Source organism: Musa acuminata, chromosome BXJ1-7 (assembly GCF_036884655.1).
Source record: "Musa acuminata AAA Group cultivar baxijiao chromosome BXJ1-7, Cavendish_Baxijiao_AAA, whole genome shotgun sequence".
Classification (NCBI taxonomy): domain Eukaryota; kingdom Viridiplantae; phylum Streptophyta; class Magnoliopsida; order Zingiberales; family Musaceae; genus Musa; species Musa acuminata.
This window is the reverse complement of record NC_088333.1, coordinates 879,357-893,345: the sequence shown is the minus strand read 5'-3', so window position 1 is coordinate 893,345 and position 13,989 is coordinate 879,357. Positions and strand designations below refer to the sequence as shown.

At 39.4% G+C, this 13,989-nt stretch overlaps 1 protein-coding gene and 1 long non-coding RNA gene across 8 annotated transcripts; both read left to right on the top strand.

Annotated features, from left to right (window-relative positions):
• Positions 1–545: 545 nt before the first annotated feature.
• On the top strand, positions 546–7,919 carry LOC135678089 (uncharacterized). 6 transcript variants are annotated; one of them, XR_010514809.1, is made up of 10 exons: positions 546–1,289; positions 1,971–2,037; positions 2,686–2,803; positions 2,884–2,943; positions 3,039–3,260; positions 3,401–3,457; positions 6,395–6,554; positions 6,659–6,868; positions 6,957–7,180; positions 7,580–7,919. It is a non-coding gene; the product is annotated as an uncharacterized LOC135678089 (long non-coding RNA). The 6 variants fall into 6 exon arrangements; XR_010514807.1 differs by having other exon boundaries at positions 547–1,289; positions 6,946–7,180; positions 7,580–7,918; XR_010514808.1 differs by lacking the exon at positions 7,580–7,919 and having other exon boundaries at positions 547–1,289; positions 6,957–7,418.
• A 417-nt stretch (positions 7,920–8,336) lies between these two features.
• On the top strand, positions 8,337–13,625 carry LOC135678088 (LRR receptor-like serine/threonine-protein kinase GHR1). Of its 2 annotated transcripts, XM_065190455.1 has the most exons (4): positions 8,337–8,418; positions 8,568–10,117; positions 11,011–12,561; positions 12,970–13,625. In XM_065190455.1, the coding sequence occupies exons 2-4, from the start codon at positions 9,055–9,057 to the stop codon at positions 13,551–13,553; spliced, it is 3,198 nt and encodes a 1,065-aa protein (XP_065046527.1). In that variant the 5' UTR covers positions 8,337–8,418; positions 8,568–9,054; the 3' UTR covers positions 13,554–13,625. The 2 variants fall into 2 exon arrangements, with proteins under 2 accessions (XP_065046527.1, XP_065046526.1); XM_065190454.1 differs by lacking the exon at positions 8,337–8,418 and having other exon boundaries at positions 8,461–10,117.
• Positions 13,626–13,989: the final 364 nt, after the last annotated feature.

The window sequence follows — 13,989 nt, the reverse complement described above, 5'->3', positions numbered from 1 at the left end:
AACTCTAACGGCTAATCTAGTTATCATATTTAGCAGTTTTCTTAATTGACTTTTAGCGTATATTTCGGTTTAATTCTACTTGCCAAACTCAAGGATCTGTTAGTGTATTAAATTTTTATGACCTATTAAGTTTATCGGATAAGATAATAAACTCATTAAATTACTCCGCTAAACAATCATACATCAGCAACCACAGAATCACGCTTTAGGATTCACGTCTGATTTGATAACTGTAAACGGTCTACAACTTGATGAGTTCGTGTGCAACTAGCGGCACCAAAAACGCACCTCCTCTAATCTAGTGTGCCCCACCAAGTAAACGCGTGGAGAATGAACATGATGGTGCGTTTTAGTGGTACCATTCTTGAGTCGTACCATTGCCGTATCCGCCCTTGTGTATATACCGATTCCCACTGTGTATTTAGGAAATAGATTGGTTCTCGTGGGATCCACTGGTGGGACCGCCGCTGAGAGAGAGGTTTACAAGCCGAGTACGTCGCGAAAGAGTATTCGTCTTAGCTTTCATGACCATCAACCACCAACCGGCTACTTCAACCTCCTCCGCCTGATTCGTTCCCGGTCTCCGCGTCTCTCCCTTCCCCTGCCTCACCTCGCGCCGAAGAAACCCTAGCGGTGACGACGTCCCTCGCTCCTCTGCTCTCTTATCCGTTTTTCTTGGGCGATTCATTGATTTCCTTTCTGCTCGCTATCGGTAGCTGCATTCGCGGATTTGGTCCATCCAATCGTTGCTGTTTAATTCTACCTGGGCTTTCCCCCCATGTACTGATGGTGATTTGTGTTGCAGTTCATGTTTTTGTTCTCATTTCTTTCCTCCCCTTCTTTTGCATCGTATTTTCAGGATCGAGAAGTTATTGAGCTATTGAGGTGTTGATTGCTTGTGGCGGACTCTAGAGAATTTTGTTGGTGATCTGGGGAACTGCTGGTCCGGTTAGGGCTGGCTTCAATAATCCAACCATGGCTCCAGGAGAAGAATACCGTGCTTTAAGTCAAAGGGGAGGACAATGCTCTCAGTTCTCTACTAAGTTTCTGCTTGCCTCCCCTTCTTTCCACGGTGGTAGGGGTGCCCTACCTTCGGATCTGACATTCCTTTCGGGCGGTGGTGTCAAAGTTAGATCCGGATTTGCTTTTACATTGATCATAGTTGGCGTAGTTAAGCATTGGAGACTTAGATAAGTATGTTGTCAGCCAAACAGGTTGAAGGTGAGACGGCCACTCTGAAGCAGATCATGAGCTTCGAGCGGTCTAAAAGTCGTCAATCGCCTCTAATAGTTAGTGTTCGTTTCACCAGCTTTTTCACTTTTTCATGTTAAAGGATTTATTCGTCTGGAAATTTTTTTTGTGCTTTTAAACTTTCTTCCCCCCAGTTTACATATTAACTTTCAATGTTGTCGGCATTATTTGTATGTATTGTAGCATGATTTAATCTGTGATGGGAAATCTAAACACCAGATCTTTGCACCTAAACTCAATGTTATTCCTGTCTTTTGGGATGACTTGCATCTGTGATTAATAGCGAAATACTAGATCTTTGCACCGAAACTCATCTTCTTTCCATATTATCGCTTGATATCCTTAGTTCAATGGGTCTTTGTTATGTTTATCTTGAAGCAGTCCTTGGAAGCTTGTTGCTTCTTCATATTCTAATTTTACATGGCTTTAGTAATATAACTGGATATAGCAAAGTTCACATGAATAGCATGAGAAAATTGAAACTTATAATCAAAGAATCTCAAGAAGTGGGAAACTGGTTGCTTTTATCAACTACTGCACTTGTTTAAGTTTTTTCTCCCTGCCAGCATGATGTAAGTGATTGCTTATAGATGACTTCCTAGCTCTAATGTGCAATTAACCAGAAACTCTATATATGCATAAATTTGCCCAATAATTTTTTGCTGCCTCTTTCCCTTTTTACCTAGTCTAGAAGGTTTCTAACTGATGTATGCCTGCAGGTTAAAATAATTGAAGTTGATTTATGGAGTTGTCACGAAAATAGGAATGCTAACTAAAAAAATGCAGGTATTATTTTGTTTATAGGGAAGTAGAATTCTACTTTGTTAACTGCTGCAAGATATGCTTTGTTAAGGTGGTGAAGTGGTTATTTAATATTTCCAATGTTCATTAACTTTTTGGGACATAACTTGTATATTTTGATTTCTTGTTCCAAAGTTTGGGGCAGCTTTGATTTCTTAACTGTCTGAACGTGATGTGTTAAATATTGCAGACAACTACTTTGCTGCTTTTTGTCATCCATTCTCTTATTTCTTGATGAACTTCTTCATAGAACTCTTCTTCTCCACATTTAATTGTTAAAACTGATAAAGGATTCTTTGGAATACCACTAATTATTATATCCATAAAATAGTCTTGTGTGGAAGAGAGAAGATATATTTGTTTTTTTGTACTTAGGTTGTTTTTCTTTTGAGTCAGTTTCGATGATCAGATACTTGTATCCAAAATGTTTAAAGTTCCAACTGCTTCTTAAAGGTTTGGCAATGATACGTTTTCCCCACTGATTGGAAGTTGACCTCTCTCATATTGAACATATCGTGAATCTAGCATGCTTGTTTTTCCTGTTCAAAATGAGTTACACAGTTGATGAGTTGAGTATTATCTTCTGTTATATCTAGCCTGTACTCATGTATGCACTTATTTTTTGAATTTTAGGCATTATCACAAATATATATCGGCTTGGTATACTTGCAAAAGCTGATGGCACTTGTGAGGACCTACAATGCTCTGAGACAGAAGACAGAATCTTCTGGACATCATCCTCCCCTCGCAGGTATGTCAGCTATATGAGCATTTACTGTATTTTGGTCCCTTAAGGGACTTTTTTTTTACATTTTAACCACTAACATGCAGTGGGAGAATCATGCTTGGAAGGATCAGTTTAAATATGATGTTACCACTTGCCAAATAAAGGTTCTTTTTCCAAATTGTTTGATGCTCTTGGGTATTGCTACAGTGATCGTGGAACTCTGATTATGATAAGCTACAAACCTTTGATGTCTTTGCAGATGGCTACTGGTGGAAAGCTCATTACTGAATTGAATGAAAATTGGTACTCAAATATCATTGTCGATGAGAACAACATGTTCCAGTCTGTGAGCCCCAACAGAGCAAATTATGTGAAACCTCACAGAGAAGATCTTTTTTATGTGTGTCATGTGGAGAAAGGAAGGGCTCTGAGCTTGTTCATTCAACTGCTGCCTAAAGATGGAATTTCAGTTGTCACTATTGTAAGTACACTTGCCGATTTGCCCATAATTTAGGATTAGTTGCTGGACTATTTGATGTATGTTTGATGTGATCTCTTGTTTAAAACTAAATCCTGTTAAATATGAACATGTTTTTCCTGGTACCATATGATGTGCATCAGATGACTGAGCTCTTAGATGAGAAGGTTCTCGGATCAATGACATGAATTGTTGCTGAGGTAGACAACTTCTCTTTTAATATCTTTCTCGATTATGATTCATCTAAGAGTTCAGTTCATAGATGTTTTCAGGTAATTGTTTTGGCTGAGTCTTTAGCTATATTAATTGTGTCGTCTTTTGTAATTCTAGAACATTTGTGCTAAATCTTTCCCACTTATGGGCTTCATGTCCTGGCCCAAACATAGCTTATATCAACTCTAATATGGTGCATGTGAGGTATCATGACCCAAACCAATAGCATATGAACCACTGATCTAGAATATTTTAAGCCCAAGTTAATAGTAGTGGACCCATTGGACTCTTGTAAGTCGATCTAAATTTTTATCCACCTTCGATATGGGACTAAACCAAGATGTGTATTGGTCATAATTATTGGAAAACATATGGAGGCTAATAAATTAGTCTTTAGTAAGAAACACACTATCTGAAAGACAATCACTTCGAGCATTTAATAATTGTTCAGTATAAGGGTAATTCTGCATAGTATGATCCTGGCAGTTGATGTTGCATGATGCTATACATGACACAACCTGATATCCTTCAGCTTGTTAGTGTGGTCTTTGAATAGAAACTTTGTCCATAGATATTTTTAAAAAGAAGTAACATGCTCTCCTTGCTTTTTTTCTGCTGGTTTCCAATTCTTAAAAAGATTCATCACAGGTCACTTTCAAATAATAGGTTTTACTTCATTGCCCTCTTAAGCAAAAAAGTACTTTGCGCTGGTTGGTTCTATCTGACTTGGTTGCATCAAATTGGATTGACGTCTCGAGGTGACTTTTACATGTATGTTCTTGTAGAAAATGGTCTGGATGAGTTAGGTCAAGTTGCTTCTCAATCATGAAGGAGAGTATGGATGAGATGAAACCAAACCAACCCTGACACAACCTGTCAAACCACTGGGGTGATTTAAATGTGTTGGTCCAATTCAGATTAGGTTGACCTGACAGATTCAGATTGGCATTGCGACCCCTTGTAATTCATGTTGGAGAATGCCACTAATTAAATGATTCTGATGACTTTGAGATCTTACAAGAGCCAGCATTTTGGTGTTTTATGTTGTTAACATCCTTATCTTATTAAACTCTCTATCTACCTAGGAACATAGTGGTTTCAGAAAAGTAATTTCTAATGTACCATCTAGCAAAGTTTGAATGCACAGTTAATTACCCAAAATAAAACTTTGATCATGTGTTTCTTCAATGTAGGACTGGACAAATTTTCTGGCTTCTACAAACATTTACATGCACTAACTAATAACTAACTTTCTTTTTTGTTGATGAGGATTGCATCATACACAATGCCAGCCTTCCTAGACTAAACTTGTCTTGCATTTTTTGGGCAGACTAGTTGCTTAGCAAACCCTTTACCTGTGGAGCTTCTTCCAACCATCCCTGTGTATCGTAATTTGTTTGCAACAAAAAAGCCATATACATCAACGAAATTGCAGATTATCCTCATAACTCTCTAGTTTCTATGAGCAAGAACTTGAAAGCAATAGTTGAATTCACGGTGGAAATATGTTCCTACTTGCATGACAACAGTATTGTATTTAGCCTCTCCTCTCTGACTGTGGCAAAGGGTGTTTTTGTTTCCTCAGGTAATGCCTTTTTTTGTGAAAAGTGGTCCTTCTGACTGCTTTTATGAGTTTTGTTTTGTCTGCTGTTATGCAAAGAAGTAAAAGCAAGTACTTATTCTGGAAAGTATGAGAAGTTATCAGCAGAAAGTGACATTTATAACATTTTACTTGATTAAGGAACTTCAGATTTATCTGAAGTTGTTAACAGCTACATGAAGAGGAAGATTAGTAATTTTTAAGATTTGTTTTTTGAGTCAGTTATTATTTTCTCTTTAGTTGAAACTTTATATAGATTTTCATATCGTATAGGTTTTTAAGGTTTTGGGACACCAACTTTCTACATGGGAATGCGGGGGTTACTTCATCTGTGATACAAATTCTGAAACTTAAAAACTCTCAAGCAGCAATGCTGCAATACTGCACTTAAGCTCGTACTTTGAGTTATCTCTTCACATTGGTGTAACTAGTATTATCTTCTGTTATATCTGTTGGTTATCTCTTGTTCATGCTATGAAACATTGATCTATATGATTGAGAACTGGAAACCTATCTGCTGTAAGATGCAACAAAGAACATTCAACTGCTCTTCAGAAAAAAAAATTTACTTTGTTATTTTATGACTTATGATATGGTAGAAGGGTTTTGTCCTGTGGGGTCTAAATATTGAAGTTATGTTCAGTTTGATAAGCTGTATTTGGTAAGATTCAGCTATGCTATGGTATGCATGTAGAAGATCCTGTCAGTTAGAAAATATAAACATCTGCTAAACTGCATATGCATGATGTTGTTCACATGTCAGTAGCAAATCTTACGCAAAGTTTGAATTGCAAAATGGTAGACTGTTTTTCCTCCAGTCAATTATTCTTGATAAAGAAGTATTAGTCATGGCTACTCCCAGAGTTGTTGGCATAGCCATTTTAATGATGGGAAGTGCCTGAATTTAATGTAAGCTTTGTTGCTCGTGGTAGTCCTTTGATGGTGGATGGCAACTCATGTGCTGGAGAATATTTGATTTCTTAACTGGATGTGTGACTTATTTCTCTTCTCATGTGAATCCATGAACCACTTCACTATTAGAAACTAGTATTTGCGATTTCCCTGGTAACGTTTTCATTTAGATTTGGCAATTTGCAAGTAGTATATCGATGATCAACTATCAATAGAATATCAATACAGCCAATATTATCTCCTATTTTGGTGTAGCATGCATGATGCGCTCATGATAGTTATAACATTGGTTGTACTTAATTTATTTATTCATGAACTCATTCATATCCTTGAATTGGATGGCGAAAAAGATGATACAAGGTTGCATACTTAACATTTGAATTTCTCATCAAGCATTTTCCAACCATGTTAGGGATATGGATGAAGGGATGATCAAAACTGTGGAATCATTTCCAACTATATGTTTCTGTAGCTGTTGGCAAACAATATTTTGATTGGATTATGTTTCTTTTTTTACTTTGTTGAGGAAATTGGGTTGAGAAGCCTTAAAGGACTAAGAGATAAATTGACAGGTTTGGGTCCTACATTTCCTGTTGGTATTGCATTCAGGTAATTTATCACAGTAGCTCATGTCCTTTCTCTTGTCCTGTTTTCTTGTGTTGTGACTGGCTGCTAGGTAGCTTTTCTGTGAGTACCAGAACAAACATGGTTCGGGTCCCAGCAGCTCATGTTGCATCACGATCCAGTGCACGAGCCTGTCAAGACTTCAAAGTGCTGCTGCATGGCTTGGCCCCACTCCTGAGAGAGAGAGAGAGAAAGGGCAGAGCAACAATTGAACGCCATCTGACTCCCCCTTCTCAAAGCCACATCTCAACTCAGCACATGAGTGAGTTTTTCTACAAATCTGTCATTTCCCAGTGAATCATACTCTGCTACCTCATAATAATAGCTTGCTGCTGCTAGACACTCTTCAGATGCACTAACTTCTACAGCTTGGATGGGGAGCTCCAGTAGCCTCCCAACTCTTTTTAAAGGCTTGCTTCTGAGAATCCAAAGTCACTCTCAGCCAAATATGAAAGGTGCAATAGTTTTAATACATAAAAGCTGGGCTTCACACCAACCCATGAGAAACTTTTGGAACAGGGAGGAATCTGCAAAACCAAGAAACCATGCCATCTCACACATCAACTGGCTTTGGGTTAGCTCACATCCTTCTCTGACCTAGCTAGCTTGGATCTAATCTTGATAGGGTATCAGAAAATACATGTCTTGTTAAACCTGGTTCCAATCTTTTTGTTCTATTAGGCTATTTGTCTGTGGTTCTTGTTAGTGTCTAATTCATTCAGTCGGTCTCCTCTCTCCTCACTTTTGTTTACTCATCTAACGAAACACCATCTCATCAGAATACATAACAATATCATTTAGTTTATATTTTATTGTTTATTCATAGTACTGGATAACATAAGTTATTATGTCACTTGGTAACATAGTACTACTGTACCAATTTGGTAAGAGTATATGGAAATTGGTACGAGACGGACCCAAATTCTTAACCCCTGATAATAATACTAACATGTAAAAATCCTTTGCATTGCAGATCAAAGATTTAGAATCGGACTCAGCTCAGACCTGATGGAAACGCGAACTCACATATTTGCTTTCCAAGTGAGAAGTACTCTCTCTCCGATTCACATGCCAAATCTGCACCAAAGCCTAACATAGCGGCAGAATGCGGTCAAGAAAGAATGGGTCAGAATTCCTTCCACCTGCCGTGGCCCCATCCCCTGATTAAAGATGGACCCACGACACACACTCCCTTGCTTTCTACATCCACTTCCCACTACCCACCTTCGTTTCCTCTTCTTCTGCATCTTTGATGAGAAATCGGGTGTGGTTTTATCGGGATCCACCTCCATTTATTTATTAATAATAAAATTACACACATATATATATATATATACATATAGTTAGTTAGTTATTTTCGTATTTATCTCCAAAAATTAAGTTTAACAGACATATAAAATCTAACCTAGGTATGAGAGGCTTATCTCTCTTGATTATCACATTCGTAATAATATATTCTAGATTATTAATGTAGATATTAAAGGGATCGAGTTGAAAAATCTTTCTCGATCTCTTGTTCTTCGTATAAGTGATATTTTGGAAGTTTGATATTTCTATCTCGAAGTTATCTTGAATAATTATACATACCGAACGTAATATATGTTATTTCGAAAATTTGTAAGGATTTAAATGTAAAACCATAATTAATTAATTAATTAATTAATAAGGTGAATTTTAGTGGTATTTGGGGTCCGCGAGGCGCGCAGGGCCACTTTGGCGGGTAAAACACACTTGGTGTATACAAGTAGAACGGAGCACTCCATGACAAAAGCTACAGAGCTCGGCGAGGACGGAGTGCGACCCCATTCTACGGTTAGGGTTTTGGTTTCTCTCTCCTTGTGGACCAGAGTTTTCATTTGTTCTTCCTCCTCTCTTCTCTTGCCTGGTCTCGTTTCTAGGGTTTTTCTCCTCCTCCTCCTCCTCCTTCTATGTTCTGTATATTGGTAGTTTTGTTCTTGTAGAGGAAGGGGGAAGCAGGGATCTTTTGCGGGCCCGCGCCAGAGATTGCTGCGGGTTCAAAGCTGGGAGCATTTCTTGGTTCTGGCCCCCTCGCGGCAGTGGAGTTGCTGTTAGCCCTCTTACTCTGACCGCATTCCTTGTCCCAGAGAGGGAAAAGCTAGGTCCTTCCTCTCCTTGCTGCTGAATCATTGTTTCCCTCGAGAAGTCGTCATCTTTAGCTGTTTGTGACTCGGATCTTTGGAGAAGCTGCAATTTTTGTGCTCCAATCTTACTTAGAACCCCATTTCTACTTGAAAGTGGGAATCTTTTACGCTTCTTTGGCTGGTGGGAGATTTCGGTTGCTGTAAAGAGTGAAGAAATGGCAGATCGCTGCTGTAATAGCAAATGCTGCGTCTTTGGCACTCTAGACTTAGGTGAAATGGTGTGACGAAAGGTTTTAAAAGCCGTTCTTTGGTTTTCTTTCTGTTGTTCGAGTACAAGTACTAGTAAATGGAGCTCCTTAAAAGAATCTTGCTGCTGTTTCTGCTTGCAATCCCTTCCTCGTCGCAGCTACCTTCACCAGATGTCCTAGCTCTCCTTGCATTCAAGAAGGGTATAACCCACGACCCGACGGGCTACATCATGGGATCTTGGAACGAGGAGTCCATTGACTTCAATGGCTGCCCTGCATCCTGGAATGGCATAGTCTGTAACGGTGCAAATGTCGCTGGCATTGTTCTTGACAATCATGGCATTTCTGGCCATGCTGACCTATCTGTCTTTGCTAACCTCACAGTACTCTTGAAGCTCTCTATGACAAATAACAACCTTTCAGGGAATTTGCCAGACAATGTGGCCGTCTTCAAGAGCCTGGAGTATCTCGATATCTCCAACAATGCTTTCTCCGGTGAGCTACCATCAGGAATCGGTAAGCTTCGTAGCTTGCAAAACCTTACCTTGGCTGGGAACAACTTCATAGGGCCGTTGCCTGACTCCATTGGTGGGTTGGCATCAATCAAATCTCTTGATTTGAGTCGAAACCTTCTATCTGGTCCTTTGCCGGTGGCATTGAAAGGTCTCAGGAACTTGGTTTACTTAAACCTCTCTTATAATGCTTTTAGCAGAAGTATCCCAACTGGTCTGGCTCTGCTTTCCACACTAGAATCTGTTGATCTAAGCTGGAACCAGCTGGATGGTAGTGTTGATTGGAATTTTCTTATGCAGACCACAAGTGTTTATGTTGATTTCAGTGGGAATTTGCTAACTTCAAGTTCAAAGGAGCTGAGGGCTTTGTCAGATATCTCAGAGACCATATTGTATTTAAATCTCAGTAACAACCGATTGACTGGGTCACTGATTGAAGGAGTTGGAATTGCTAATTTTGGAAACTTGAAGGTATTGGATTTAAGCTGCAATCAGCTATATGGAGAGCTACCAGGGTTTAATTATGTCTATGATCTTGAGGTTCTGAGGCTACGGAACAACAGCTTCACTGGTTTCTTACCAAGTGGACTTCTCAAAGGAGATTCTCTAGTTTTAAGTGAATTGGATTTGAGTGCAAACAATCTAACAGGTGTGATTTATTTTATGGAAGATCTATTTTTTGTGATGATTGTGTTGAGATTTCTTTTCATGCTTACCATTGATGCTTGCATTGATCTTTGTGGTTGTGAATTAGGAAATGAACAACACTTTAATGTCACCAGTTCTATATAAAATCTCTAATCATGGCCTTTGTAGTTTTCACAATGGCAACAAGGACGAGGGGAAAAAGTCTATTAGTGTAAGATTTATGATCTTCATCAACTTGTTGCTTCAAAAAAACGGCCGTTGTTGTTTGCTTGTTGAACAAGGCCGACAGATGTCAGAGTGAAGGAAGGATTATTTAGTCACGAGAAAACTTTTAATATCATCTCAATGGACTATTACAATGACTGGATGGTTCTTGAATTGGTTAAAGAATAATTTGATGTAGAGTACGCCACATGTAATGGTTGAACAGCAAGGATTGTTATTTAACTTTCATAAAATTTCACAGGTTAAGTTGAATCTTGTCAATGAAGGGAAATTGACGAATTTTATTGTCATTTAGTTGCTCTTAGTCATCCATTTGTATTGACTTGTTTTCATAACGACTTCTCAACAGTATTCATTTGTTTTGTCAGTTAACAACCATCAATTTACTATCTAGTAGTTACTATGTAACAATGCCATCATGAAGCTGAGGTCTAAATCAATTACTAATTTTTGAAGCTGACATCTAAAGTTCTATAAAATCTTTTCCTATTGGGATTGGCACATTAAAAGAATCTGAAAAAAAGTACTCATTTTGTCTAGAACACAAATTAGTTTCTTTGGGATTAGCGGATTCCATTAACATCTTTCCACCTTGAAGCTGGAACCATGTTATGTTTCTCGTATTTGATTTTCATTTGTAGATTGACATGTTTTTAATATATGATTTAGGGCATATTAACATGATCACATCGACAACTTTGCGGATCCTTAATCTTTCCTCTAATGCTCTATCTGGTGAGCTTCCTGTGGTCCAAGGAAGCTGTCAAGTGCTTGATTTATCAGATAATCAGTTTAAAGGGAACTTGTCTCTAATTGCTAAGTGGGGAAATGATCTTGAGTACATTGACCTTAGCCAGAATCTGTTGATGGGGCCGATTCCAGATGTAACCTCCCAGTTCCTGCTACTTAGTTATCTGAACTTCTCCCATAATGCTCTGGTGGAGACTATCCCTGAAGTTCTTGTTCAGTTTCCCAAGCTTACCATCCTCGATCTCAGTTCTAACCAGCTCAGTGGTCCTATTCTGAATGACCTACTAGCCTCCTCTACCTTGCAAGAGCTTCATCTTCAGAACAATATGCTTTTTGGTGACATCGTACTCTCACCATCTTTTTCCAACAACTCCAACCTTCGCGTGCTTGATATATCTGGAAACCGCTTTAATGGTAGCTTTCCTGAAAATCTAGAATCCTTGACTGGCCTCCAAATCCTGGATATCTCTGCGAATAATTTTGCTGGTACATTGCCACCTGCTGTTACAAAACTCATTTACCTTTCGTCCTTTGATATATCCCTTAACCATTTCACTGGTTCCTTGCCGTCGACACTGCCTGACACGCTGGTATACTTCAATGCTTCCTTCAATGATCTATCTGGAACTGTCCCGGATAACCTCAGAAAGTTTCCAGATTCTTCTTTTCATCCAGGAAATTCCAGATTGGAGTTCCCTAGTGGTCTGCCTGGAACTGCTAATTCTCAACCTGAAAGCCCCAGTCACAGGCCATTTAGAACTTTTCTCAAAGCTGCAATCATTGCCGCATGTGTTGTTGTCATGGTTATTCTAATCCTCTTAGCCATAATTTTGCATTACAAGAGAGCTTCAAGTAGATCTGGATCAGAAAATCTTTCGGACAAGAAGGTTTATACAAGGAGTCTGCCAGAAACTACTGGAAGCAAAAGCAGGGACTCTGGTGGCTCAGTGGTGATCTCAGCTGATGATCTTATAGCTCCCCATAAAGGTTCTTCATCTGAGATGATCAGTCCAGAAGAAAAAATAACTGCAGTTGGTGGGTGTTCACCATCCAAGAACAGCCGCTTTTCATGGTCACCAGATTCTGGTGATATTTATGCGCAAGAAAATCTTGGAAGGTTGGATGTCCGTTCACCTGATAGACTGGCAGGTGATTTACATTTCTTGGATGAAACAATTACATTGACACCAGAGGAACTATCTAGAGCACCAGCAGAAGTGTTGGGAAGGAGCAGCCATGGGACTTCTTACAGGGCTACACTTGATAATGGGGTATTCTTGACAGTGAAATGGCTTAGGGAAGGAGTGGCAAAGCAGAAGAAAGAATTTGCTAAAGAGGCAAAGAAATTTGCAAACATCAGGCATCCTAATGTGGTAGGATTGCGTGGATACTACTGGGGCCCTACCCAACATGAGAAACTCCTATTATCGGATTACGTGTCACCCGGAAGCCTTGCTAGTTTTCTATATGGTATGCTTATGTTCCCAGCTTGATTACTGCTAACCCTCATTACATCTCTTTTTAAATGCGCTGTTGTTGGTTTCGTAAGTCTAATAAATGAATTAGTGGTTGTTCTTCGCTGTTTTCAGTTCAGGGGAAAGATTAAGTTTAAATTTCTTATAAAAGATTTGTTACAGAGCCAAATTAATCTTTACATAAGCAATGATGCTATTGAGAACATGCAAGTTGTGTTTTATCCAACTTATAAACTTGGCTCTTATGGAGATTCTTTTTCTCCAACATTTCTGGATAAGAAGTTACATTATAGCTTTTTTTTTTCCGGTGTTAAATTAGAGCAGAAAATTTTGCCACACTTTATGATTCGTCGCCTCTTAAAGTTCATGTTTGGCAACTCACTGATTGAACTTATGCATTTAGATCGAGCTGGGAAGAAAGGCCCACCACTAACCTGGGCTCAGCGGCTCAAAGTTGCAGTCGACGTTGCACGTGGCCTCAACTATCTCCATTTTGACCGAGCCACTCCTCATGGCAACCTTAAAGCAACAAACATACTACTTGATGGTCTCGACCTCAATGCGCGTGTTGCAGATTACTGCCTTCACCGCCTGATGACTCAATCAGGAACAGTCGAGCAGATCCTCGATGCTGGGGTGCTGGGGTACCGTGCGCCGGAGTTGGCAGCATCCAAGAAGCCATCCCCATCCTTCAAATCGGACATCTATGCATTCGGAGTGGTTCTGCTGGAGCTGTTGACAGGCAGATGCGCAGGGGATGTGATCTCAGGGGAGGAGGGAGTTGTCGATCTAACAGACTGGGTCAGGTTTAGGGTGGCAGAAGGGCGTGGGTCAGATTGCTTCGATCCTGCGATGGCTGCCGATGTTGAAAATCCGGTCGCATCCAAGGGTATGAAAGAGATGCTAGGAATAGCTCTGAGATGTATCCGTCCGCTCTCGGAGCGACCAGGTATTAAGTCTGTTTATGAGGATCTCTCATCCATATGAGCTCTAGCTGAGCGATTTGTGCAGGACTTTATTTAACTTTTAGGTAATTTGAAATGGCTGGTGTTATATCAATGCTGAGCATTTTGAGCTTATTACGAGAGATCACTCACCAGTTGTAGTTTGTGTAGATTTGTGTTCTAGAATGTAGATCCAGTCTAATACTAGTCAAGAGCTCATGATCATTTGTGGTAGTTTTGCTGCTATTGATCTCATTAGCCAGTGAGATATAATTGAGTCCTTTTTTTTCTCATTGTTTCCAAGGTTGGGTGTGAAAACATATCCAGTATCAATCGGTGATGATATACCAAGTGAATTGGATATATGACATGCAGGGATTCAAATCAGGTTTTAGGCAGATAGGACATCAAATAAAGAACAAAAGAAAACTAGTTTAGAGAAAAGTAGTTTTTGCCGAGAAGATTTTAGCTACATGAGG